Consider the following 24,663-nt stretch of genomic DNA (forward strand, 5'->3'; position numbering starts at 1 on the left):
CCTATGGTGCGGCCAGCAAGAGACCCATGCCAGGGCATACCCTCTCTCACATAGGGAGACAAACTAAAACCAAAAAAGTGATGGGTGGAAGATTTCAAATTAATCTGAACCACTGGCATTGATGAGCATGCCATACTGTGCCCACACTTAAACGCATAAAGAAATCAAAGAAGTTGCCTTTGTTGTACATCCACTAGACCAAACGTCCTTTCTACACTGCCACATCATGATTTTCACTAGCTGCAGGCCAGCACTAATAAGAGATGCTAATGCCAGCACTCTTAGATAAAGCATGGGCCTGTTAAAAATAACCCCCCAGGCCTGCGTGGAGGTTGCGGCCGACGAACTGTGGACCCTTTACCATGCATCAGAAGCTGGTTTTGTTTAAAAACGCTTCATCAGCTTATTACTGGTCAGGCTAAAGTTTGTAAGAGGCACAATCCTTTCTGTGTAGCCTTTCTGTGCATTGTTTTGGTACTCGCTTATACATACACTGTCCAGTCTATAGATATCATTCCCAAAGATGTTTCTGCATTGGGAGCAGGGGGGTGCGCATGCTCACATTGCGACCCAGCCCTTCCTCGTCTAAAATTCTTCAGAAACAAGAAGCTGATGTTGCAGCGATTTTATACTCTAATCCAAAAACTTAAACTGTCCAAATGAGTATGTATGGTTTATGATTACAAACATGTTAATGTTGGGGCGAGTGTTGTGAACAGTGTGAGCAGCAAGCCATGCATCTATTATGAATTTAGAGATTCACACATACAATCCGTTTATCACAGATTTATTTATCCAATATAGAGATCTCTGATCACTGTTACAGTTCTGAAAGTCTCTGTGATTTAACATGTATAATTGGTTATTTATAGTACGCTTAATACCAAAGAGGTTTCTAAGCACAGACCCAGGATTCCAACCTCTGTTGCTCTGCATAGTCTTGCTCCCAAGACAAGTGTGTTGCCACTGAGCTATACTACCAGTAAATGCAAAGCATAGAGGAACCCTCACTGGTGTTATTTGTCCCCTTTTCCACTCTCATAGAGGTATTTTGAAAGAGTAGAATAAGAGTGCACCAGACTGTCCATCCTGGAATGATAACCTTCTATCAGAAAATAATTACTATGTTTAGTCTAGTATTGCCCCTTGCGAAATACAAGTGAGCTGGGAACAGAACACCTGCAACACTGGGTCAGTGGGCCCTCAGACCAGGGTAGGCTGGTCACACCACAGTGTGCCCATAGGGACAGTCTGAAACTGCATTCAGGTAAGGGCTTCCCTAAGAGCAGATGACAGCTACAGCTGTTTCTTCACATTCAAATTCTTCTCCAACTTGCATTACAGGAAGTAACACATTACAGCTTCACTTATAAAGCAATTATTTATTCATATTGAGGAGGGGTTAGTTTGGGTGTGAAGTTTGCCATTGGGGGGTGGAGAGGGGCACATTTCGGTGTTTCGCCCTGGGCACCAAGTTGGCTAGAAAGTTATCTGCCTGTAACCCACCACCCACTCATGGTTGGCCCATGCTATCCATTCACAATGGATCGGCCCCGGGGCATCTCCACGTTATCCTTTTGGAACGTGGCCTTTCGGGTTTCACGGGGTTACATTACAGCGCTCACGCGACGCTGGGAATGCGGGGGGGGGCTGGGGGGAGGGGCAGTGCGAGGCGTGCAGTCGGGGATTAACGCTTAGCATCTCCTGGACTGACACCCTAGTCTGAAGCAGTGGAACCTGCAGAGGCAGCCTCTGCTGGTGCAACCGCGACCCCTAGCGGCGAGAGTTCGTCTTCTAACACAGTGCTCGTGTCCTCCACACAGCTGCAATTCTCAACACCCGAGTTGCGTGTTTTCCAATGTTGGGCTAGTTGCGCTACCTTTCACGGCGGAAAAAATAACTTTCAAAGATAGCCGAAAAGGTTAAGCTTCCATGTGATATACTGTATTCGTCCATGTATAAAATAGCCCCAGATTAATGGGCATGACTGGGTGTGTGGGGGGCGGGGGGAAGGGGAGGGCTCCATTGGGAAGAGCTGGTGGAGAGGCCGGTTGTTCAGTAACCCCAGGACCGTGCACTTCAATTAAGGGGCGACGCCAAGATTTAAAGGCAGTCTCTAATGCACTCGATCTGCTCGGGTCCAGCTGGGGGAAGCAAGCCTTCGTTCTTCAACGTACACGCAAAGGCAGCGCCGACCACATTAAACGGAAACACACATTTAAAATATTTCGTGACAGCGATTATCAAAGGAATTTTTTTCACTGCCAAAAGTCGACCCCAAACATGTTCATTCTTAATCAATCTATAATGACGAACACTTCGCAAAAACATAATATTCACTGTTGGGGGTGACGCCGGGAAACGCCCCGTTTATTAACGTCACGCCGCCGCGTGCGCGCCCGTCATCGGGCAGCGCCACACTCACCCAGTATCTAAAGGTTCGCATTGCATGCCTAGATTACGGACAACTTCATAAACTGGGCAGTCCGGGAAATGTATTAAGGATGTGTCCAGGGTTGGATTGGCCCCTCGGCCTTTAGGCCACTGGCCGGCCCGAAATCGTCATTGGGAAGTGGGGCCGGTTTCTGGGTACGCCTGGGCCGGTTTGGAAAAAAAAAATGGAAAAAAATATATATATTTTTTCTATTTGTTTTCTTTTCTTCAAAAAGCCTTTCATCCTTCTTAGGTCGATACATGAGTACAAACACAGGTTGGGTGATATTGTATGTATATTTGCTCTATAAAAAAGAGCTTAAGCGCAAGTGCTATAAAATAACATATCATTTGGCCTTGGACGTCTGCTTGGATTCACAATAATTTGACAATATGGATCTATACACACATATATTAATGCTACATATAGTGATCCATTCTTGTATGAAATATATATCAGATAAGTGAAATTATACCCATATTTTTCGTAGTGTACTTAGGAACAATGCTATTGGATGCCACTTCCTGTTTTGTCAAGGGGTGAAAGGTTGTGTTTCATCACTTCCGGGATGTCATTTTGGAGTGAGGTCAAATGACATCACTTCCGGTAATGTCATCAGAGGTCAAGGGTCATGAGGCGAGGGGTGGGCCACTTTTATTTGGGTGACCGGGCCTATTTCTTGTCCCAGTCCGACCCGGTCATGTCAATATCAGTCTTTCAATAATACAACATTTTAAAGAGATGGTGTGAAAAGTACATAAATCATAATAAAGTAACCCGACTGATTTCTAAAACCGTAAAGTTTTTTTTAACAAAAAGAGTTCCATTGATTAATATTTTCCCCATTTTGAATAGAAGACTACATGTACCACTATGCAAAGCAATGCGAGCATAAAGATGCCATTTTGGATTTTGCAAATCTTTTTGCAATGCTCAAAGACGAGAGGGTGGCCTTGTTGTCTGGCCCAGTTGGGCTATACGCAGGCTTCCATTTCTTGAACCCTGGAGTTAGACTTCAGTCCGGCAAAGGAGCATCAACTCTCAACCCGGACCCCCCGGAAAATCACAACAAAGATGCACGGCACAGCACTACTTCCGCAATTACGAAGGGCAGTCAGCGGATTGGGTGCACGAGCAGTGATTGAAAGAAAAGGTGAGCACCGCCACGAAAACCGTCCCTTTATCATTTATCCTGCATTACTCGAAACTAATCTAGGATATGATCAGCAATACCCTACCCAAAGTCCATCCCTGCAGAGACGTCACCCGAGGGGCGCCCATACAGGAACTGTGGCACGCGGCCACAGCAGAGCTGCGTTGCAAGTCACCCAGTGGGATCCCTGATCCACATTAGCACCCTCGCACAGTAACACAATCAACAAACACACATATTGACTAAGCCACATTTTAGACAACTTAAAACAGCAGAACATGCAACTCTCCCATCAACTTACATATCCAAGTACCAATCAGCGTGCCCCAGCACCACAGCCATTGGTGCACCCCAATCCTTACATATGAGTAAATTGGTACCAGCTGGCAAGGGGCCTTCAATCTAGGGAAGTCTGGGAAAAGCCCAGTGCCCCCAACAAACTAAGAAACCCCAACACAATGTAATCCCTTCATAAGCATTGTTTAGTCAAGTTAAGCCCAAAAGGGCTATTCTGTTTCCTTACGCGTTTTCTCCACATCCGCCCTTCTTAGGATGATCTAGTTGACCGGCGTCATTCTTCTGATCATTTGCAGTCACCATTGACAATCAGCCGGAGCCAGACCTTAACCACGACAAATGGGATATAGAGCAAGACAAAACGATATCGATAAGGTGAATAGAGCCAAACTCTGGGCTAAACTCACCAACTGGGGCTGCCCTACATCTATATTAGCACCAATTAAAGCGCTTCATACAGACAATTCTATGAGGGTGTGGTTTAACAAAGCGGGGTTCCTCTTACAAAACAAATTCTGCTACAGAGGGGTCTAACAAGGCTGCCCCCTGGCACCCGCGCTTTACAAGGCCTATATTGATGACCTTCAATTTGCTGAGAGAAACATCAGAACCTTCCCGCCATCTGTGGGCAACGAAAAGATCTCTAGGCTTCTATACGCAGATGACATTCTAATCGACCAGACCGCCGTAGGCCTTCAAAGAAAACTTGATAACCTTTAGGCCTACCTTACATCAAACGACCTAGAGATCAATACAACAAAAACCAAGGTGATGATTCTTGAAAAAGCTCCTAAAACAAAGAAAATACCATCACGGCACCTATAATAAGAACAAAAAGAAAGAGTGCAAGCCTTCAGATACCTAGATGTAACCATCAGTACCAATCCTCAAGAAAAACCCATTTAGGAAACCATCCGTCAAAAAACCAAAAACCTAACTATCCAGACCCAGATGATGGACAAAAAGTTTGGCCGCTTTTCCCTCAAAGCCTCTCTAACGTTCTACAAAACGAAAGTAGTTCCTGCAATAGTTTACGGGGTAGAAGCGATGCCGGCTATACCTTCGGAACTCTGGTCCAAACTAGAGGAACTATTTTGGAGAAAAATACTCTGCTTGCCAACCTCAACTCCCATAGCATCAATCAGAAGAGAGCTGAGCCTAACTTCATTGAAAGCCACCGTCGATCTCAGCAGCTTAATACTGTTCAGGAAAATTTGCTCATCAAACCAGAAAATCTACAAGAAAATTCTGAAAGAAGTAAACAAAGGAGACAACAAAATGTTGGCCGTGTGGGTTTGCATAAACCTCCTACTTTTGGAGGAAATTGGAAGCTCTGAGGAAGAGCTAGAGAAAAATCCACTAAAACAGCTAAAAAACTCAAGGAAACAGACTGGTGTAAAAAAGCTGAGTTGCCTGGAAGGAACAATCTAACCACGCATCTACCCATATCTGCGCAGAAACTGAATGAGCCTGTAAACTATCTAATGAAATTTCCCAACAAAAGTATACAACTCAATCTTCATGAGAGCCAGGCTAAACGTTCTAAAAACCAAAGAAATCCAAACAATCAGAGACAAAACTAAATCCAACAAATACTGATACAGCGAGGAGCCCCAAACAGTTGAAACATTAAAACATCATCTTCTCAACTGCCTTGGCCTATCGGCCAACAGAAGAACATATCTCGGTCACCTCTTCACGTACTTCTGTAGTCTAGACGAAGATTATTGGTGGACGTACCTGATGAACGGAGAAATCATCAAACCAGTGATTGCAGTAGGAAACTTCCTAGAAAGCCTCGACCTGGACAATAAATAGGCTGTCGAGAGTGGACAGTAAACGCAACAACATTAACAAAGAACCATGAAAAACGACATCTACCGCAAAAGAAAGACTTTAAAAAACTTTTTACTACTTAAAGGAACAAAGAGAGAGAAACAAACTTCAAAGGTTCACAAAACTTGTAAAAACTAGTAAAATAGTTGAACCAAGTATAAAAAATAAATAAAAAAAATTGTCAATTACATCTTTCACTTACACACTCCCCCACTTCCCTGTTTTAGCTTCAATAACACTACATACGAGTAAGCGCGTTACCCAGGCTCCTTCGGTCTTCGGTCATACATTGCTTAGACTTCCACACTCTGGGCATCCCATGAAGTAATCCTGTGCTGCATCTCCCGACACGTCTACCCATTTAAACAGCTGGTGTGTCCTAATCGGTGACTGGTTAGGACTTTTCGGGGTGCCCCTTCATGTTCTCTATTCTTAGGTCTGACCTCTTTCTGCAAGTGAAAGTAATGTCTCCCTTTCCTACTTTTTCTTGCCACTCTGATACTAGGGCTTTCTTAATTATACTTTGAATTTCCGCACCCATCCTAAAGTGTTGGACGGTATAACGTGTCTAGTGTGTTCTGTTTGTATGCACATGTGTAACTAAGGACAACATGTACAATCATACCAAATAGCATGTGTGTGGTATACACATGGGCCCACAATCAACACAGAATGTACTCTCCACAATAGGCGAACAGAAAGTGTAGCACATGGAGAATGGAAACACGCACGTTAGTTTGGCAGATCCTCTGATTGGTTTGCTGATCCTGGCCAATCTGGCCCAGTATTCCCCACCCAGGAGGGGCTACAGCCTACAAGCATGGGACGTGACAAAGGGCAGATCAAGTCCTCCCCCTTTTCCTGCAAAGTATCCGGGTGTGCATTAGGGCCCCCGTGTGCGGACACCACCAAGGTATGTCCAGTGCGGTGGAGCACGTCCCGCTCTGCTATGAGTCCATGATGGTGCAGCCGGGCCACCTCAATGTTGCTGCTTTGCCCGCTGAGGCTGGGGAGTACTGCTCAGTGCCTGGTCCATTCTGTGCTGGCGCTTCTCCTCCGCGCCGCTGAATCTGTGCAGTGAGGCTGGAGAGAGTGGCGCAGCAGCCAGGGGAAGCCACCAAGGGTCCCAGGTTCTTCCTTTGCTGGAGCTCTCGCCTCAGGCTGATTCTGCTGCTGCAGAAGCTATGTGTGGGGCACTGATGGGTTGCTGCTCTGTGGGGGGGATCTCTTGGTCTTGTTGCTGCTTCTCCTTTGACTGGAAGAAAGAGCCCACACTTTCTTCAGGAAGGCATGGGATGAAGTAAGTTTGTACCATTCATGTAAAGGCAGGCATTTGGGGATGGGACAGGAAATTGGGCCCTCTGAACGGCAACCGTGCCCCTCAGAGGTAGGACTGTCTCTGTATTCCTTCCTGGTGCGCCTCCCACTCCAGGCTGAGAGGGGTTCCTATCCCCTCATGACCATGTTAAGTCAGTTTCCATATGTGTAGGAGATGTACAGGATCTGTAAGCTGCATACCAGTACATAATGTCAAATGTTTACACCTCATATACATATAAAAACTCACATCAAAGTCAAACCTCATTTAAAAAAGTGAGCTTCCACACACATAGGAGGCTTTCTGGACATGTGTGCATTTCATATGGCTTGATTCCTATGCTACTTATACACCATACACTAACATGCCATATACTTGCACACCAAACACTCATACGCCTTTATGGCACATGTTCACTGGTCACAATCTTTAAAACCATCTGGCGTATGAGTGTGTGGTGTAATGTACACATACGTGTAGAAGATTTGCATTACGTACATTAAGGAGGTGTAAATTGCCTACACGTACGAAAATTAAAACTCCCATCGATACGCCTCCTACACATATAAATACTCACACCAAAGTTACACTTGCCTATAATGTGAGCTTTCATAAACATAGGAGGCGTATGAAACATGCACAAAATGAACATATATTTTCGATATGAACTGTACACACGTGCAAGAGACGCACATTTCAGACATGTACGTTAACAAACATGAAATCTCACATCAGTCAGTTTTCAAATGTACATTAGATGTATAGGAGATGTAACTTGTGTACAAGTTTGAAGTGTAAAAATCGTGTACGGCTCCTATACATTTAAAAACATGTCAAAGTCAAACCTCACCTTAATGTGAGTTTTCATATGTATGAGGCATATGTGAAATATGCATTTCATATGACTTTACACCAACATTCAAATGCCTTACAACACACATACCTATGGCGCACTCACAAATTCATACTTCTCGTGCACACCTGCACCACGTGCTTGTAAGCCACACGCGCTCCGACGTCACGCACACTTATGCCATAAACTGAGACAACATACATACCCCAAAAACCGGACTCATGTGCTAGGCTCTGCACACTCTCGTATGCCAAACACACACACGCCATATAGACACACCACGCACGCACATGCGGGAAACCCGGCACTTGTGTGCAAAACAACAAACATGAACGTACCGCTCATGCATGCCTATCCCATACACCATACAGTCATACATTGCTATGCCATACAGGCGTTTAATTGTATTGCTTTTGAGGCACCCTGCCAATAAACACTGAACTTGCCTAGACAATCACTGAGTACTTTGATTCACCTGTGCACGTCCTAAAGCTGCAATTAATTTAAACAACCAACATCTGAATCTATAGGGCAAATATGTACTAAGTAAATAATAATAAAAGAGAATAAAAGTACAGACATTTGTTCTTGAGAAATCGTTTGTGTGGTCCGCTGGCAGAATGACTCGTGTGCTCCTGGTCTGCAGTGGCCACCCAGAGGATGCACCATGGGCTGTGTGCACTAGGCTTGCAGAAGGAGTCCAGAAGAATGCCTGTCTGCAATGTGATCCCACAAAAAGACCTTGCACCATGATCAAAAGGAAGAGGACCTGTTGGTGGGCACCATTCTCAGGCGGTGCCCTCTCAGTCAGAATGAGAGCAGTGGCATATCCCATTCGGGCTGTGTGTCTGCGCTGCGCTCATCGTGCCCGTGGGCTGCTTGCGTCTACATTGAGCTTCCGGAACATTGGTGGCCTTCTGTCCCGTGCTAATATTAAGACCTGTGATCTGTGCTTGCACTGCTCTCAGAACAAGACCTGTTGGCAGTCTGCAAACTGCAGTGCATAAGTACACAAAGGTCTCATTCTCGTGATACTATTCAGTGTTCAAGCACTGAATGGGCATCTTGGCACTGTAGAGAAGATCGGGCATAGCAAAGGCGAGTACGATTCATGTCCAAGCCAGGGAGGGTTATAGGTGCTCCTGCAGTTCCACAAAGTTATTGGCTTTAAGTATCTGCAAGTTTTTGCTCAGGATCTCTTGTGCCTTGCAGTTTCTGCGTTGCTGCATTTGGCTAATGACAAAACTAATAAACGCAATGACAGTATGTTTAAGTATCTGTCCTTTAACTACAGAACTGTACACTCATCTTCATGTATTCAAGTGTGTGTTTGTGCCGCGCAGTGCAGATTGCACGTGTGCTTCATGTCAAACGCTGCTATGTCATGGTGTCTCTAATGAGGTCAGCAACGTGGCTTCTTGGTGCTTAACCCAGGCTGTCCATATAGGTGTCTCTGACCATGGCCTGCAGCTCGTCATTCACGCATGGATAGATTTGTACCGCACCTGGTCTGTATGGTTGACTGAGAGCATATCTCTCAGTGTATTTATCGATCATTGGTGCATTCGGGATACGTCTGAAATAGAATGGGTGGTTGCAGTGTTTTCTGGCCTTCCGTCTTGTCATGAACTTGATGGGGGTGGGGGTGGTGGTCCCAGGGTCCCGACCCCCTCTTCAAAGTATACATCATTCTAACACACCGTATTCTGGAACAAACAATTGGGGTGAGTACATCATCTGAAAATACTGCTCTTCTCAAGGTTTGGAATGTCTGGAAGCACCAAAATCCTCCAGGTCACAATGGGACTTGGGTTGTGTAGTCCTTCAATCAAATGACCACCCTGCCCATGTAGTGCCTGAATATTTTCAACACTACCCTAGGCGCGGCATTAGAGGAAAGCATACAAGACCTCTGGGTGAATGTCCACTCAACAGAGCATCCCAGATGCCCCTACTGGGAATCTCTCTAGAGAAAAGCGGTTGCCATTTTTGTTTCTAGTGATTCGTTAATAAATCCAAATGTCAAAGTCCCCCATCTCAAAAATATGGTCCACTAGTGAAGGACTAAGAGATTGACCTCTTGCATGACATATATACTCTGGACAGCACCCACATTCTCTTGACAAATTGAAAGCTGGCAGAGATAGGTCCTTGGAAATCACCAACTAGCATGCCATGTGGGGCTCCCAGCACAGGGGTGATCTCCCTGAATCACCCACCACTTTATTTAGACACTGCACATCCATTTATTTCCTAGCCTGGGGTGGAATGAAACTCTGAGGCTTTTATAAATAGAAGTCTTTTTCTGAAATCAACCTAGTCTCTCCAATAAATAAATAAAGGACTGTGGCAGTATCCTGTCATGAGTTTAAAAAAACTTTGAACACTAGATTCCTTGATCCACCTTGAAGATCGCACACCAGGGAGGATTTCATACAACAGATGTGGAACATTATCACCACAGATTCTCCCTGCGTGCCATTCACTACTGGCTATCCACCCACAGTCCTCTGATCAGGCTGAGAGGTCCTGTATCCGCGGAAGCTGCTGAACCCCCGACAATCCCCCTGAGATGTATTTCCCAGAACTAGTTTTCAATACAGCTCTGTAAACTACACCCCAAAGGGAAAGGGGGAATGGGACAACAAAACAACACCAGGCAGACTGCGTCAAGGCTAATCAGTGCTGAACCTGCAGAGGATAAAGAATAACATATACACTTTCTTAATTCACTTACTTAACCTTATGAATGGGAAGTAATTAATCCTTAACTAATAATTAAGAATCCTACCTGGTTCTTCTCTTGAAATTTCTTAGAGAAGCGGATAAGAAGCTGAAAATCTCTCTTACTTGCGATACTAGAAATTCCCAGCAACTTCTTACATTAGGCAAAACTGGAAGTTTTAGTTCTTTGTTTGTCTTTTTTCCAACTTGCACTGGTAGTTCAATTAGATTGTCTTTAAAATGTTCTTTCTTGTAAAATCAAAACTTTTCAAACTATTTATAATTATCTTGAGTCTTTGAATCCTTGAAGAAAGAGGAAAAAACGTGCTAACTGCACACGCAGGTTATTTCCATTAATCGTTGAACTTCACATAGAAATCTTCCTGGTTGAAGAACACGCGCAAACGGATGAAGACGCGCGATCCAAGTAATCCACACGCGCAAAAAATCCACACGCGCAACAATTCACACGCGCAATGGTCCACACGCGCAATAATATTCTCCTGCGAGACACGCGAAATAAGAACACCCGCGCTATTGAGTTCAAAAGCAACGAAGTGATTGTCACGCGCAAAATTACTCGCGATGGAAAAAACACACGTGCACTCACAAGGCACGCTACGAACAGATTCTCGCGCTTAAAATCACACGCGCTTTGTATTTCACACGCGCTTTGTACACACGCGATAAAAATCACACGCGCTTTATATTTCACACGCGAATTGTATTTCACACGCGCATTGTACACACGCGATAAAAATCACACGCGCATTGTATTTCACACGCGCTTTATACTTCACACGCGCTTTGTATACTCGCGCTAAAAATCACACGCGCATTGTATTTCACACGCGCTTTATATTTCACACGCGCTTTGTATTTCACACGCGCTTTGTAGTTTTCACGCTGCGTATAGCTTCTGGCGAAAAGGATCTCTCGCGCAATAAAACACACGCGCTTTTAAAATGGCACGAGACCAACCTCTGCTCGCGCTCGGAATACAAACGCTAGAAAGCACGCGCTCACTTGAATACGCACGTTACAGTCAAAATCTCGCGCTAAGGAACACCGCACTGGAAACACAAGCGCACACCGATAGTTCAATTGTTTTAGTTGAAACACTACTTTTAACGAATTTTCAAGGAGACTGTATTTAAGATGAACAGATTTACAGTAGAAATAAAGTCACTTATCTCCTTAGCGAATTCACAAAGATTTCCTGCTTTTCCTATCTTCCAAAACGAATTCCTGCCAGCTGAAGACTTCTCCTGAACCCCCAAGAAAGTAGCCGCTCAACTGCTGAGATCTGAAGGATAAAATCCACCAGGCCTAATACTAAAGCAGGAGCAGCCACTGAACACGTCCTCTCAGATGGGGTTTTGATGATGAAAGGCACAGAGTGACAGTTTAGAATGTTCATTGTTGTTCAGCATTGTCTTCTAGCCAATCAGAGCTGTCACTGTGAGGCTCCATCTTGCCTTGGGTCAGAACCAGGATTCTGAATCATCAAGTTAAGGCCTAACCAACTATAATGGAAAACTTCCCACCCACACAAAGCTAATCTGAAAAGGATAAATAATGAAAAGGAAACTTGAATAAGAGAAGGAAACCTGACAATCACCAACTAGCATGCCATGTGGGGCTCCCAGCACAGGGGTGATCTCCCTGAATCACCCACCACTTTATTTAGACACTGCACATCCATTTATTTCCTAGCCTGGGGTGGAATGAAACTCTGAGGCTTTTATAAATAGAAGTCTTTTTCTGAAATCAACCTAGTCTCTCCAATAAATAAATAAAGGACTGTGGCAGTATCCTGTCATGAGTTTAAAAAAACTTTGAACACTAGATTCCTTGATCCACCTTGAAGATCGCACACCAGGGAGGATTTCATACAACAGATGTGGAACATTATCACCACAGATTCTCCCTGCGTGCCATTCACTACTGGCTATCCACCCACAGTCCTCTGATCCTTCATGGTGTGATCTTCAGAGATCCTCAGTGCAGCCACAGTCTTTTTCAGTTTGAAGAATGTGAATGTTGTAAAGAGACCTGATAAGAGCATCCGGTAGTGAGACCTTTTTGGGAAGAGATACTTGGCAGGAAAGTACACCATGGCATCTATAAGAGCCAAAAAGGGAAATATTCCTGGCAGGAGAGTAAACCAGGATATCAAGAGTTTTCAGTTGAGAAGTTTCCTGGCAGGAGAGTGTACCGGTAAACTCACTTTGAAATAGTGTGATAAAAAGAGACTTGGTCACATTAAGTTGTAGTTTCAAATAAACACTTTGTCAACCATACATTTTGAAAATATTTGCCTTTTGCCATATTTGAATCACCATTGGAGAAAAGAAATGTGTTTAGCCATCCTGAAGTAGGAAAGACTTTCCTTTATCATATTCCAAACAGTGTTGGGGAAAAGACATTTTGATTTGCCATCGTGAAATGACTAGGAGAGACTTCCTCTTTGCTATATTTCAACCAATGTTGTGAAAGGAACAGTTGTTATGTCTTCCTGAAGAAAGTATTAGGTAAAAGACATTTGTGTTGCTTTCAAGAGGCTGGTCTTGACACAAAACACTGTGAATAGTTTTCCTGAACCTATCCAGGGGAAGGGAACCAGCAGACCCCACCTGCCCAGCCAGCTTCCATCCTATCTCTAATACCCCCTTCCTTGGGAAACTCCCAGAGAAACTGGCCTTCCCCCAAATTACTTCTCTTTCTGAACTTGTCGGTGGTCTCCAGGACCATCAATCTGGATTCCGAGCATCCAGAGGCACGGAAACTGCTCTTCTGAACACTTGTGAAGAAATGCTCGCATCTCTGGACTCCAACTCTTCAGCTGTCCTCATTCTATTTGATCTCTCCTCTACCTCTAACACAGTGAACCATTCCATCCTCATAAAACATCTCCATAATACCATGGGGATCTCGGAGCAGACACTGGACTGGCTGACCTCCTTCCTAAGTGACCGCCCATCCCAGGTTATTCTGGGCACCTTCTCTTTTCCCTACCTCTTTCTCCACCTGTGGTGTCCCTCAGGGCTCCACCCTCTCCCCTTGGCTATTTAACACCTTACTCCACTCGCACTCCTCATTTCCACCTTCTCTCCTAACTTCCAGTGCTACTCAGATGACACACAACTTTTCTTCAAACTCCCACTGACCCTCTTACTTCTTCCATCATCCCAGACTGCCATCCAGTCCTGGTGCACTTTCAATGATCTCTGCCCAATGATCTCTGCCTCAATGCCAGTAAGACTGAGATCCTTCCTATTGGGACCCTTGATCCCTCTATCTTCGCCTCACTCTGGCCATCCTCTATGAGTGCTCCCCCTTCTCCTCCATCTGAAGCCAGAAACCTTGGATTCATCTTCAACTCCTCTCTCTTCTTCCTCTCTCACATTCAGGGCATTGCCAAGAAGTCCCACTTTCAACTCTTCCTTAGCAAACAAATTCTCCCTTTTCTCACTTTCAGCCAGTAGCTCAATGTTACCCGAGCCCTGGTTCTCTCTAGGCTGCACTACTGCAATAGCCTTCTCTTGAATCTACCCTCTTCCTCTCTATGACCCCTCCAGCTAATCCAAAATAGGACAGCAAGACTTATCCTTGGCCTCAAGCCCAGGGACCGCATCTCTCCTGTCCTAAAAACTCTTCACTGGCTCCCAGTTGCTGCACGGATTAAACTCAAATCACTCTGCATCACCCATAAGGCTGTCTCTGGCTGGGGACCATGCTATCTACAACTTACTCTTACTAAACACTCTCCCTCTAGACCTCCACGTTCCTCTGGCACCAACTCTCTGTGTGTAAGGCATTTCGCTAAACAGAGGGCCGGAGGCCGATGTCTTTCTTCAGCTGGCTCCCTCTTATGGAACAGCCTCTCCCTTCCTCTTTGTCTTGAGCCGGACCTCCTCAAATTGTGGAAGCTCCTCAAGTCTTTCCTTTTCACCTCCTCCTTCCCTTCTTCCCTCCTCTGCTAAACTCACAGTCATTGTGATTGGTGACCAGGGCCCTTGTGTGTCCTTTGGAGCCCTGGCCTCCCACACCCAATCGCCTCAGCCCCTGGTTACACATACCACATGCCTTTGCACCCACCGACCTACACCACTGTAGGCCTGCATTTCCCTACTTATTGCAGCTCAATTTTCCCTAGCACTAACTACCCCGGGCACCTACATCTGCTGATTACACCTGCTGCTCATCCTCGAGCACGGTCACTCCAGCACTTACCCTCCACTCCCTCTTCTCTCTCTGCACTTGCATGCTCTGAATGCTCACAAGGCCTAGTAAGTCCGTCTTTTTCCTCCAGTGTATACATTGTTTCCAATCCAATGTTCCCTTCCAGTTGCCCTGTGGGCGCTTTGAAACACAATTTACTTGTTGTATAAGCGCCTAATAAATAAAAATAAATAAAATAACCAAACCCTGGATATAAGGATAGTTTTGGTTGAAGTTATAGGTTTGATTTATTGCACTTATTTAAGTTAAACTTTGAAACATTTACCTTGCACTGTTTAATTGTATATGTTATTGTGAGGGTCATACTGAATTTGTACACAAGATCATCCTGCTTTAGTTTTAGTTTCACAAGGAAAGGAAATTTCAGTTAAGATAGGGAAAGTTAGGCCTTCATCCAAACCCCTTTCTGTATATAAAATGACTAATGTTGAAAGTTACCTCTGTTGTCCACCTCTCATTTCTGAACCCTCACACTACCCAACAGAAACTGACTAGGGTGCTTGTCAGTCATCCAAAAGGAAGAGCTGTCCTCTGTCCAAAGTCAATCTATTCTTTCCCTACCACCATCAAAACCAACCAAGGCACAGGAGAATGACTCCCTTCTCCTGTGGTCTGCTTTTCAGCACTGTCACTTTAGTAACTTATTCATAAATAGTTCTTGGCAACTACTTTGATCAGTTCATACGGCTCAGAAATAGGGCTCTTCAATATCTCAATCGGGTCCTTGCCATCTTAGTTTCCCCTTCTGAGATTATTTTTCTCTCTTTCTTTGTTTATCACACTTGTCCTTTTTCTCTAGACAATGTCCACTCTTTTCCCGGGCTGGGCCAGATAGAGATGTTCCAAAAAGGGTTCTCGCTATCCTTTTGCACTGAAGTTATTGGGACTAGTATGAGGGTCCTAATAATGATTCTCACTTGTCTGCACTTCTTTAGTCTTACTGGGATGAGTGTGAATCTTCCAGTAATGATTTCCACTTGTCTCATAATTTTCAGTCTTAACTAATTCTAATTTAGTGTTCTCCGATATTTCGGCGTTACTGAGACTAGTATGAATGTTCCCATATGACTTCCCACTCTTCTTAGGTAATATTAACTTTAGGTCCGCACTGGGACGAGTAGGACTACTACAATAGTTATGCCTTCTGTGGTCTGTCTGTGTGTCTCTCGTTTCTCTACTCCTTTCTCCCTCCCTCTCCCACTCTCCCTCCCCCTCTCCACATCCCTCCCCCCTCCTCCCTCCCCCTCTCCCTGTCTCCCCCTCTCTCTCTCCCCCTCTTCCTTACCTAGCCTCACAGGGAAAGGAATCCCATGATTCGCCAAACATGTTATGCATGTTATTTTCTTCATGGGCAATGCAACACCTCTTCCTGGTTGGTGGTTTCTTTTCCCACCTTCCGCCTTTCCCCATAATCCCGAACCCCTTTCCTGGACTAGGCCAAAGATGTTTTCCTTATTATACTGTCTCGATGCTTTCAATGCCGATCCTGTTCTTCAAATGTTCTTTTTCGTGTTTGCACCCATCTGCTGTGCAAGAATGTTCCTTAAGCTAAATACTGTGTGAAGTCTGGACACTTTATTTGGTCTTGCTGGATACTATGAAAGCACCAAAGAGTTAAAAAAAAAACTTTAGTGCCACCAGGCAGTGATGGCCTGTTATAATTGTATCCAACGATGTTTGAATGTTCACAAGTTCTTCTGTGGTAACACAGCTTTGCCGGCCCCAAGATGTTCAGAATCATCTCTACCTGGGGCCAAGCAGAAGGCAGTTCTCAAGTAGCCCTCACTAACGCTGCTGCATATAGTTCAGGCCTTCAGAGGTACAGACGATGAGCCACAAAGACCTGCCCAGCAGAGCTGTAGCAGAGCTTGCGCCTAACATGTCCCACAGGGTAGCTACACAAGGTAAAATGAACGTCTCTTCATTGGGACTCAGATTTAACAAGTGGAGGAGACCTTGTCAAAGAAAGAAACAGTTATGTCTACATTCTAAAATCACTGTGGGGCCTCCAGAAGGGAAATGATTAAAACTAGATATTACAAGGCTGTGGAGCTCTCCAGAGCAACAGCACAGATCAAGTTCACAGGACCCTCATTGGAGGACGTTACCATAGGGTGAGACCCTGACTGTCATGGAGCCGCTCGACTCTCTTTACTTGGGCTCCTCCTTAATCCGTTTAACAGGGGAATCACACAGTAACTAATATCCAAGCGATTCATTAAAGAAACATACAAAACAGTTGTTCATTCACAATCTGGCAATTTCATACGCATTTGCTTAACTTGCATGCATTCTCAAGTGGAGGGGTTCTTGGGTTACACACCACGCTGGAGCCAGCAGGTAAGTTTATTCCAAGTATGTTACTTGGTACAGAGACACTAGCATATCCCATCCAGCCAGCTTCCAGATCTTAACTGACAAACTTGGAACCCTTAGAGCCACTCACACATCAACACTCCAACCTGACATAGGTACATTCCACACACCTTGCTGTCCATGACATCACAACCCATAACTCACATTACCACACCTTTCCCTTCGGACTACCTAAACAAAGGAAACCCACCAACAAGCTCCCCACAAAATCCAATGTGTGGCCAGCACTCAGATCAAATAAGAAACCATAGCACCACTGATCCAGATGGCTACATGAGCCCATACTCAAAGCACCCTCATGGAAAATAAGATGCACCAACACCACAAAAACCACATGAAGATGGAATACACATGGAACAGGAAATGTACTCACCCGCACAACATACAGGCAATGCACACACACTACGCACAAACTCTCTACCACCAGCTCTGCCAAGAAAACTTGCTACCACAAGGAAACATGGAATTATCTAGGACAGAGAAAGAAAAGAATGAGTTAATCACCCGTAAATATGGTTCTACAGTATGGATCGCCTTATTGACTCCCTCACATGCATAGCATATAATCTGTTCCCCGGTAAGGAAGCCCTTACCCGATGGAAGGTGTATGATATGCCTGTGAGTCTTTAGTGATCACACAATGGAGAAAGACAGCGAGAGAGGGAAATAGACTACAAACACCATGACATGATATCTTGTGTTTGCATGCCTGACTACTATAGGACTAGGGAACTGTATATGACTGTCTTTGAAGGCCCAGAGAATGAGGTGTATGAGCTATGCTTGGATTCCTAGAATGCTACATGCGGACTGTATGTTTCCCTGCTATAGAACACTTAAAGATGGCAACAGGGAACACTTATTGTCATCGGCCGGGAGGAGCTGAGGGGCAATGTGTTTGTATTGGAAGCAAGACAACGAAGAGCAACACAGGTTCAAAACCCAGTCCCGCACTTAAGAGACTGGTCTCAGGTATTAAGGGCATTATAAAAGATGAATGAATTAATGTACACAGTTCATTCAAATCAGACCCTCCAGTTTATAGCAATTTTGCGATCCCGCAAAATGCTGCAAAAACAGCTGTTTTGTGCAAAAACAGCACCTTTAAAAAATCTTTTTTTTAAATGAATCTGCAAAAATTACTGTTTAAAAAAAATCACTCAGAGTGCCAGGTTATCAACTTTTTTTTCTCGCAAGAAATGAAATGCGCCAACACACCTCATCACTTGGCCCAAAAAAAGAGCAGTCCAATCCACAAGGGACACATGAATGGGCTATTTTATATGTGCGCCCATTCAGATGGCCTTTTTCACCTCCTTGATCAAATAAAGTGGCGTTTCTGCCAATTTAAAATCGCATCACTCATTTCCAAGCAAGATGCACTTTTAAATGTCCAGAAATTGTAGGCAACCCTAAGCGCACGGGATGTGGGGGTGCCACTGCATGACAGGGTCTTTCCTGACCCTATCATGCATTTCTTTTAATATATGAACCGCTGCTGTGTCGCTTGCATTTCTGTTCCTCAAACAGGATAAAAATGCATTTTTGGGGGTCGCATTTTACAGTGGCAGGCCCCTGAAGGGCCTGTCCCTGTGAAAGGCGCTGCGAGCTTGCAGAACACTGTCGGGAGAGCGATTCTGTTCAAGGTACTACCCATTTTGATGACAAAAATTGATCGAATGGTACAATTTGACCTATTTCATCCAGTACTATTCGATCGATTTTTATAAATATCGAACAAGTGTTGCAGGGGTGTCACCCGCTCCCCAAGTTCAGTATTATTTGGGTTAGGGGTTGCAGGGGTGTTACCCCCCCCACCTCCTCAAAATTGGAGGCGGGACAGAAAAAAAAAAGAACATAACGAAAAAGGGACCCTGCGAAGTTGGATCCAACCCGCGTTAGAGGGACGGATCTGACAACGCATGGTTGCAGGGGAAGCGGCAGTGACCAAGCAGTTAAGTAGGGGAGGGGGTGCTGGTGAAAGGTACATTTTCGGTTGTTTGGCTGAAGTGCAAATCCATTCGCGGCGAAATGGACTACGGTCAATTCCACCGCAAATAATTAGACTTCGGTCAAACAACCCAGAACACCATTCAAGGCAGCTGGCCAGCGCACAATTTGCGCTACAGCTCAAACATGTGGAAATGCGCCAGTCACCTTTGAGAATAAGATGACCTGCTCATTTCCAAAAATGGGTTGTCTAAAAATAGCATATCCTCGGCTCCATTTTAAAATGCCCCATTTTTTGAGGATCTGGGTCAAAATCTACATTTACATTTTTTTTTTTTAAATGGTTACACTATGAGACGGAAAGATAGAGAAGGAGTGTGATGGGTGAGATGTGAAGTGATAGGCAAGAAAGCAGAGGGAGATTAGTGGGTCAGAGGAGGAAGCAGTGCACAAGAGAGAAGAGGAAGCAGTGATGCGGTGGGCCCGAAATCTGAAAGCGAGCAGAGGTACAGAAAGTAGAAGGAGCGTGTGGTCAGTGAGCCAGAAAGCAGAGAAGAAGCGGTTGGCCGGAAAGAGGCAGTGAGCTGCAGATTGGGAAAAAGGATGAGGGAAGAGGCGATAGAATGGGAGAAAGGATGCAAGATGCAGAAGCAGCACAAAAGAATGAAGGACTGTATATTGCGAGAGGAATTGAGTGTAAGGTGTGAGTTGGGAGTATGATCTGGAGTGTGTCAGGGGATGGGCAGTGCAAATTGTGACTTGACAGTGTGACATAGCACGTGAGTATGTGTATGACAGAGTGAGAGGCTCAGGGATGCAAGTTGTGATGGGGAGTTGGTAAGATGTGTGATGTGTGTTGGTGAGAGAGGTGTATGGGTGTTTGGGGGATTGGAGAACATAGAAGCGGAATATTTTCAGCATTACAACTGATGATGATCAATTTAGTTAATACTATTAAATAGGCATGCACATTAAACCAAAAATGTAGCCAAATCGAACACTGTTCTGCCAAGCCAGAGACATCTGGGACTCATCCTATTAAATTAATACAAAATATACATAATAATGATACCCTGGATCTCTTGTAGCCTTGCACTCTGCCTATTTCCTGCAATGTGGCATTCATACACCCTCCAGTTAATACAAAATGTCCCGCAAAAATGCCGCAATAAATAAAGGTTTGTGCCGCAAAATTTACCATTTCATGCAGCGAAATCCTGGAAGGTCTGTCAAATGCTGAGGTTATTTCATCTTTTCTACTAATCCATCTAAAGCCACTGCTCTCGGATAGACATCAAATGATGTTTAAGAACCACATCTTCAAAAATCTGTGAAAAACCTCTGACCTCATTAACCGTCAAATGTGCACCTTGTAAAGACCAGCGAGCAGACGGAATGGTGAAAAGTGTCCAGGCAGTGAGGGGAGGGTTTCTGTTAGGGCACTGAAGTGGGCACAGGGTCCACATGTTGGATTAAGAAACCACTCGATAAGGTTTGGTATTCTAATGCAGCTCGCGTCTGTAGGGCGCGAATCCAGAGGCCTGACGCACACAAGGCTGCGCACAGAAGCGTAACGTGCTGTACGTGGGCCTTCTGCCTTTGCAGCCTGCAGACCCATCAGGAGGACAGTCTGAGGCCGCAGCAGGTAAGTGGAGGAGGCGGAGGGAGGTCTGTGCCGGAGAGGGGGCAGGGAAGAAGAGACAGCGTTCAGGAGCTGGATCCTGTAAAGTCGGTCTTTTGCTGCCGGTGTTCGGACACAGAGCCTCTAAAGCACAGTAGTCTTAGGGTTATAGCAGCAAGCTGCCTCGTGGCTTATAGTCTCAGGGTTATAGCGCACAGAGGCAGCTTTGCCATTAGGTCCACTCCACAGGGTCACAGCACCCTGCTTACCATGTGTAATGCGCCAGCAGGATAGCGCCTGGTGTACGGCTTTCTACTCTGGGATTATAATGCCACAGCCTATTGAGGACGAGGGTGGCGAGGGGGGTGGTGAGCGTTTTCGTAGGGACCCTTCAGATGATGCCGCCTCTGCTGTGGTTAGTCCTTCACAGCGCATGTTCAGTCTCCTGGCTCCCTGGTGTAATGCTTTTGGTTTTTTACCGGTCCGCCTTTTGTTTGTGGTAAAGTACTGCATTGCATGCATACTCGTCTCCTGCAGCTTGTGGGTGGCTGCCCACTGCGCCCTGTTATGCTTCGCCGGAGTGCTCCACTCCAGTTTGGAAGCAGTGTGAGCTAAGAAGATATGGCGCTTGTTAGTGGTTCTGCAAGGAGTGGTAATGTGGGCCAATGGTCCCCCCAGTCATCTTACCAGAGACTGCGACTGATACTTGTGGATTGCATCTATCCTTTGTGTTTCACGACTTCCCAGCTCCCAGCATGTCCCATGTAGAGTTGGGCTTTGGCTTAGTTCCTCAATGCACCTGCATGTAGACCCTCACAATGCATCGAGCCAACAAAGTCACAACACTTGGGACATGACAAGGACCCTATGAGCGACGGAGACTCTGCCACATCCTCCACGTACTGCCACCAGTAAGCTTGCCACCCTGAAATTCTGGTCAGCCAGCTACCCTGGGTGGCACAGACCCACTCCATGGTCAATAATAAAGAATGTGCTTTGGTTTCATCACATCAGAGTTCCAAATGTGGTGGCTCCAAATTGCCCAGCTGTGGAAAGAACAGATGCATATGCCACATGTTTTTCAGGGGTGGGGGGGTACTTACGGTCCCGGGCCGGGTGAAGTCGATACTGTGAGCAGCGCTTTGCCTCATCTGGTTGCTGAAGAGACGGACACAGACGCTCTGCAGGTACTCCGGTGTGATCTGCACAAACAAACAGAGCCATTACATATTTCTCAAGAAGACCCCCAACACTGATCATTACCATGAGAATGGAGTATGGCATGCATCATCGATACCTGCAAATGGGTGTCTCTCAGTGATAAAACGACTACATTCACACCTGGGTCAAGCTTTGGTGACAATAATGCTTCTAGGCTCTTATGTACATCAAAACACAAAGGTTTAGATGTCACTTGTCTGTCCAGTTTTATCAATGGTTTGAGCCCATGATGATGGGCCTTAGAACTGTACAGATGTGAGTGCACTGCCCATGCACAATATGGATTTAGAAAGTCAGCGGGTCTTTTTGTGAAACCAGGGAACCATAATAAGCAGGAAGAGTACAGAAAACTCAGGAAGAAGAGTGGTCTTTTGTCATCTTTCTGAAGCACTCTGCAACAAAGCAAAATGCCTTTTTGCCCAGCAGGTAGACTGGAAACAATGGGGACCAAGGCGAGTCACCTGCTCTGGGTTGCAACCTCTAGGGGTTCCCTTAGAGCTCCCCCAATCCTCCTTCAAGCAATCGTAAGGTTCAATTGTGGCCAGAGCAAAGAGGAACACCCACATTTCCCAAGAAGACACGTGTTTTATGAGATCAGAAAAAGAAGTCCAGAGTTGGGTTGAGGGACCCTCATGATTATATGTTTTTTTTCTGGTGTGTCTGGGGGAAGACACCTCCCAGACAAAAAAAAAATCAAAAAATTAAAAAAAACAGGAGAGGTTTCCTATGTATAGAAGGCAAGCAAGTAACCCAATACATTTGTCTTCACTTCCGGTTGCATGCACTGAGTGGGACTGTAAACAAGCTGGCATGTAACACGAATCGAGTCAAATGAAAATCCTACAGCAGCAAAATAAACCACGTTGATCGAACGTTTGTACTCCCCATATGGATGCTAAAAACTGGAAAATACACTTATTGGCAAATAAGGAAGCAGGAAGGTAGGATCAAGGGGGCCGCCATTACACTACTGCCAGATCCCAACAAAGTGGACAACATTTTTGTAATTCCAGACGGCGGGGACAGTGGCATGGGCCAATCCTACTCATTAAAACATGAACACAAGAAACTAGACAAGATGGAGAGAGTGGAACCATAACAGAAACACGTATCACAAGCTCAGAAACTGATGGGGGAATGGGCCCATCCACTCACTGGGAAAACTATCAGCACCCGTATAACACGATGCACAAGCCTTCTGAGATGGTGGGTGTTAGTACAGTGTTCCAGAGAGAGAGTTGTGTTCCAGCGAGTAGGCAAAGAGAAGTAGTAGATGAGAGTCAGACGCAGCATTGGCTGAGTTAAAAGTGACAACTAGATAGTGGGCAACACAACAGGCAGGCCCTATGCCAGTTGAGCTACTGCACAGAAAAGTTTATTAAAAGGAAGAGCTAAACTAGAAAGCCTGTTGTGTATCTGGACCAAAGGCCAGCAATTGCCAAGCAGCGAGAAAAAGAATTAAGGAAAAGCAAGCTGTTGGCACTGGCTCAGATCCTGGTGGCAGTTGCAAGGTCACACCAGCCCAACTAAAGAAACCTGCAACCTTTGAGAACCCAGAAACTGTGACAGATGTCCATCTGGTAGGGGAGCCTCAGTTTAAAAAAGAAATACCAGAAGCTAAGGTAAATGGGTTCTATGTGTTTTTACAAATATGTTTCACCTGTGAGGAACCCAAGGGCATCCTCACTTCGTTTCACCTCGATCCTGAGGTGGTCAGGGAAAGGCCATCACTTTTGGATCAAGACCCTGGGGGTGGATATGTGAGGGAGGATCTGCAGGCGAGACACAGTACCCCCCCATTTCCTTTTCAGAATGAACTTTCTATTACCCAATCCTTTGTAGGCCACTGTCAACCTTTTCCCTTTTCTTCCCCCCAAAATGTCCCCCAGAAATACCACCTCAACACTGGAACGAGGAAAAGACCAACTAGGAGGTCACATCCTCATTTGGGTGAGATAAACACTTATCAGCCTTATACTGTTAATGCAGACACATATCAGCCAAGTACCAAGACGATAAGGCGACAACACAGAGTTATGCGCACTTTTAATTCAAACCTCCCCAAACACCACTCTGATACTGAGACGAAGAAGAGGGCTATGGAGGTAGGAGGTATGCAGGTGGAATAATGAATTTCATCAAGGTAGGGCAATGGAAGTTAATGACCCACACCTGTAGTCATTAAACAATCTCAATAGGTATAAGAAGCCTGGCCACAGGTGTGACGGGAAGAAAGTGGGCTGGGGCGAAGCCAATCAGGCTGGAGGGAAAGAAGCGGATTGGAGAAAGAGGAGCAGGAGACACAGTGCCAGGAGCCATGTCGAGCAGGAGAGAGGAAAGCTGGGGCCGTGGCTGACCAAGAGAGGGTCTGTAAATCCTGCAAGCTCTCCTTGTCGGGTACACGCAGCGGGAGCCGAAGCACTCCAGTCGCCACAAAACTCCAGGAGAGCGAGCAGTGCTCTCTATGTCCTCCACAAGGGAAGGGTAGAGGTATTGTAAGCCGGAGAAGCCGAAGGGAGCTGCTGCATACAACCCGTGATACCAGGGCGCTTCAGGAACGCGAAACAAGCGACTTTTGAATACTGAACAAACTGAAAGTTGTAATGAGCACTTTTGAATGCCAAAACAAGTAATC

General features: G+C 45.4%; 1 protein-coding gene across 7 annotated transcripts in view; it reads right to left on the minus strand.

The window, feature by feature from the left end:
• Positions 1–24,663, minus strand: part of ARMC9 (armadillo repeat containing 9) — a 1,454,284-nt gene that overhangs the window by 1,103,147 nt on the left and 326,474 nt on the right. For all 7 annotated transcript variants that reach the window (XM_069617565.1, XM_069617561.1, XM_069617566.1 and 4 more), the window contains exon 9: positions 21,911–22,009. In XM_069617565.1, coding sequence (XP_069473666.1) covers positions 21,911–22,009 — 99 coding nt within the window. The remainder of the gene's footprint in view (positions 1–21,910; positions 22,010–24,663) is intronic.

This window comes from Ambystoma mexicanum, chromosome 10 (assembly GCF_040938575.1).
Source record: "Ambystoma mexicanum isolate Mex_15411 chromosome 10, UKY_AmexF1_1, whole genome shotgun sequence".
Lineage (NCBI taxonomy): Eukaryota > Metazoa > Chordata > Amphibia > Caudata > Ambystomatidae > Ambystoma > Ambystoma mexicanum.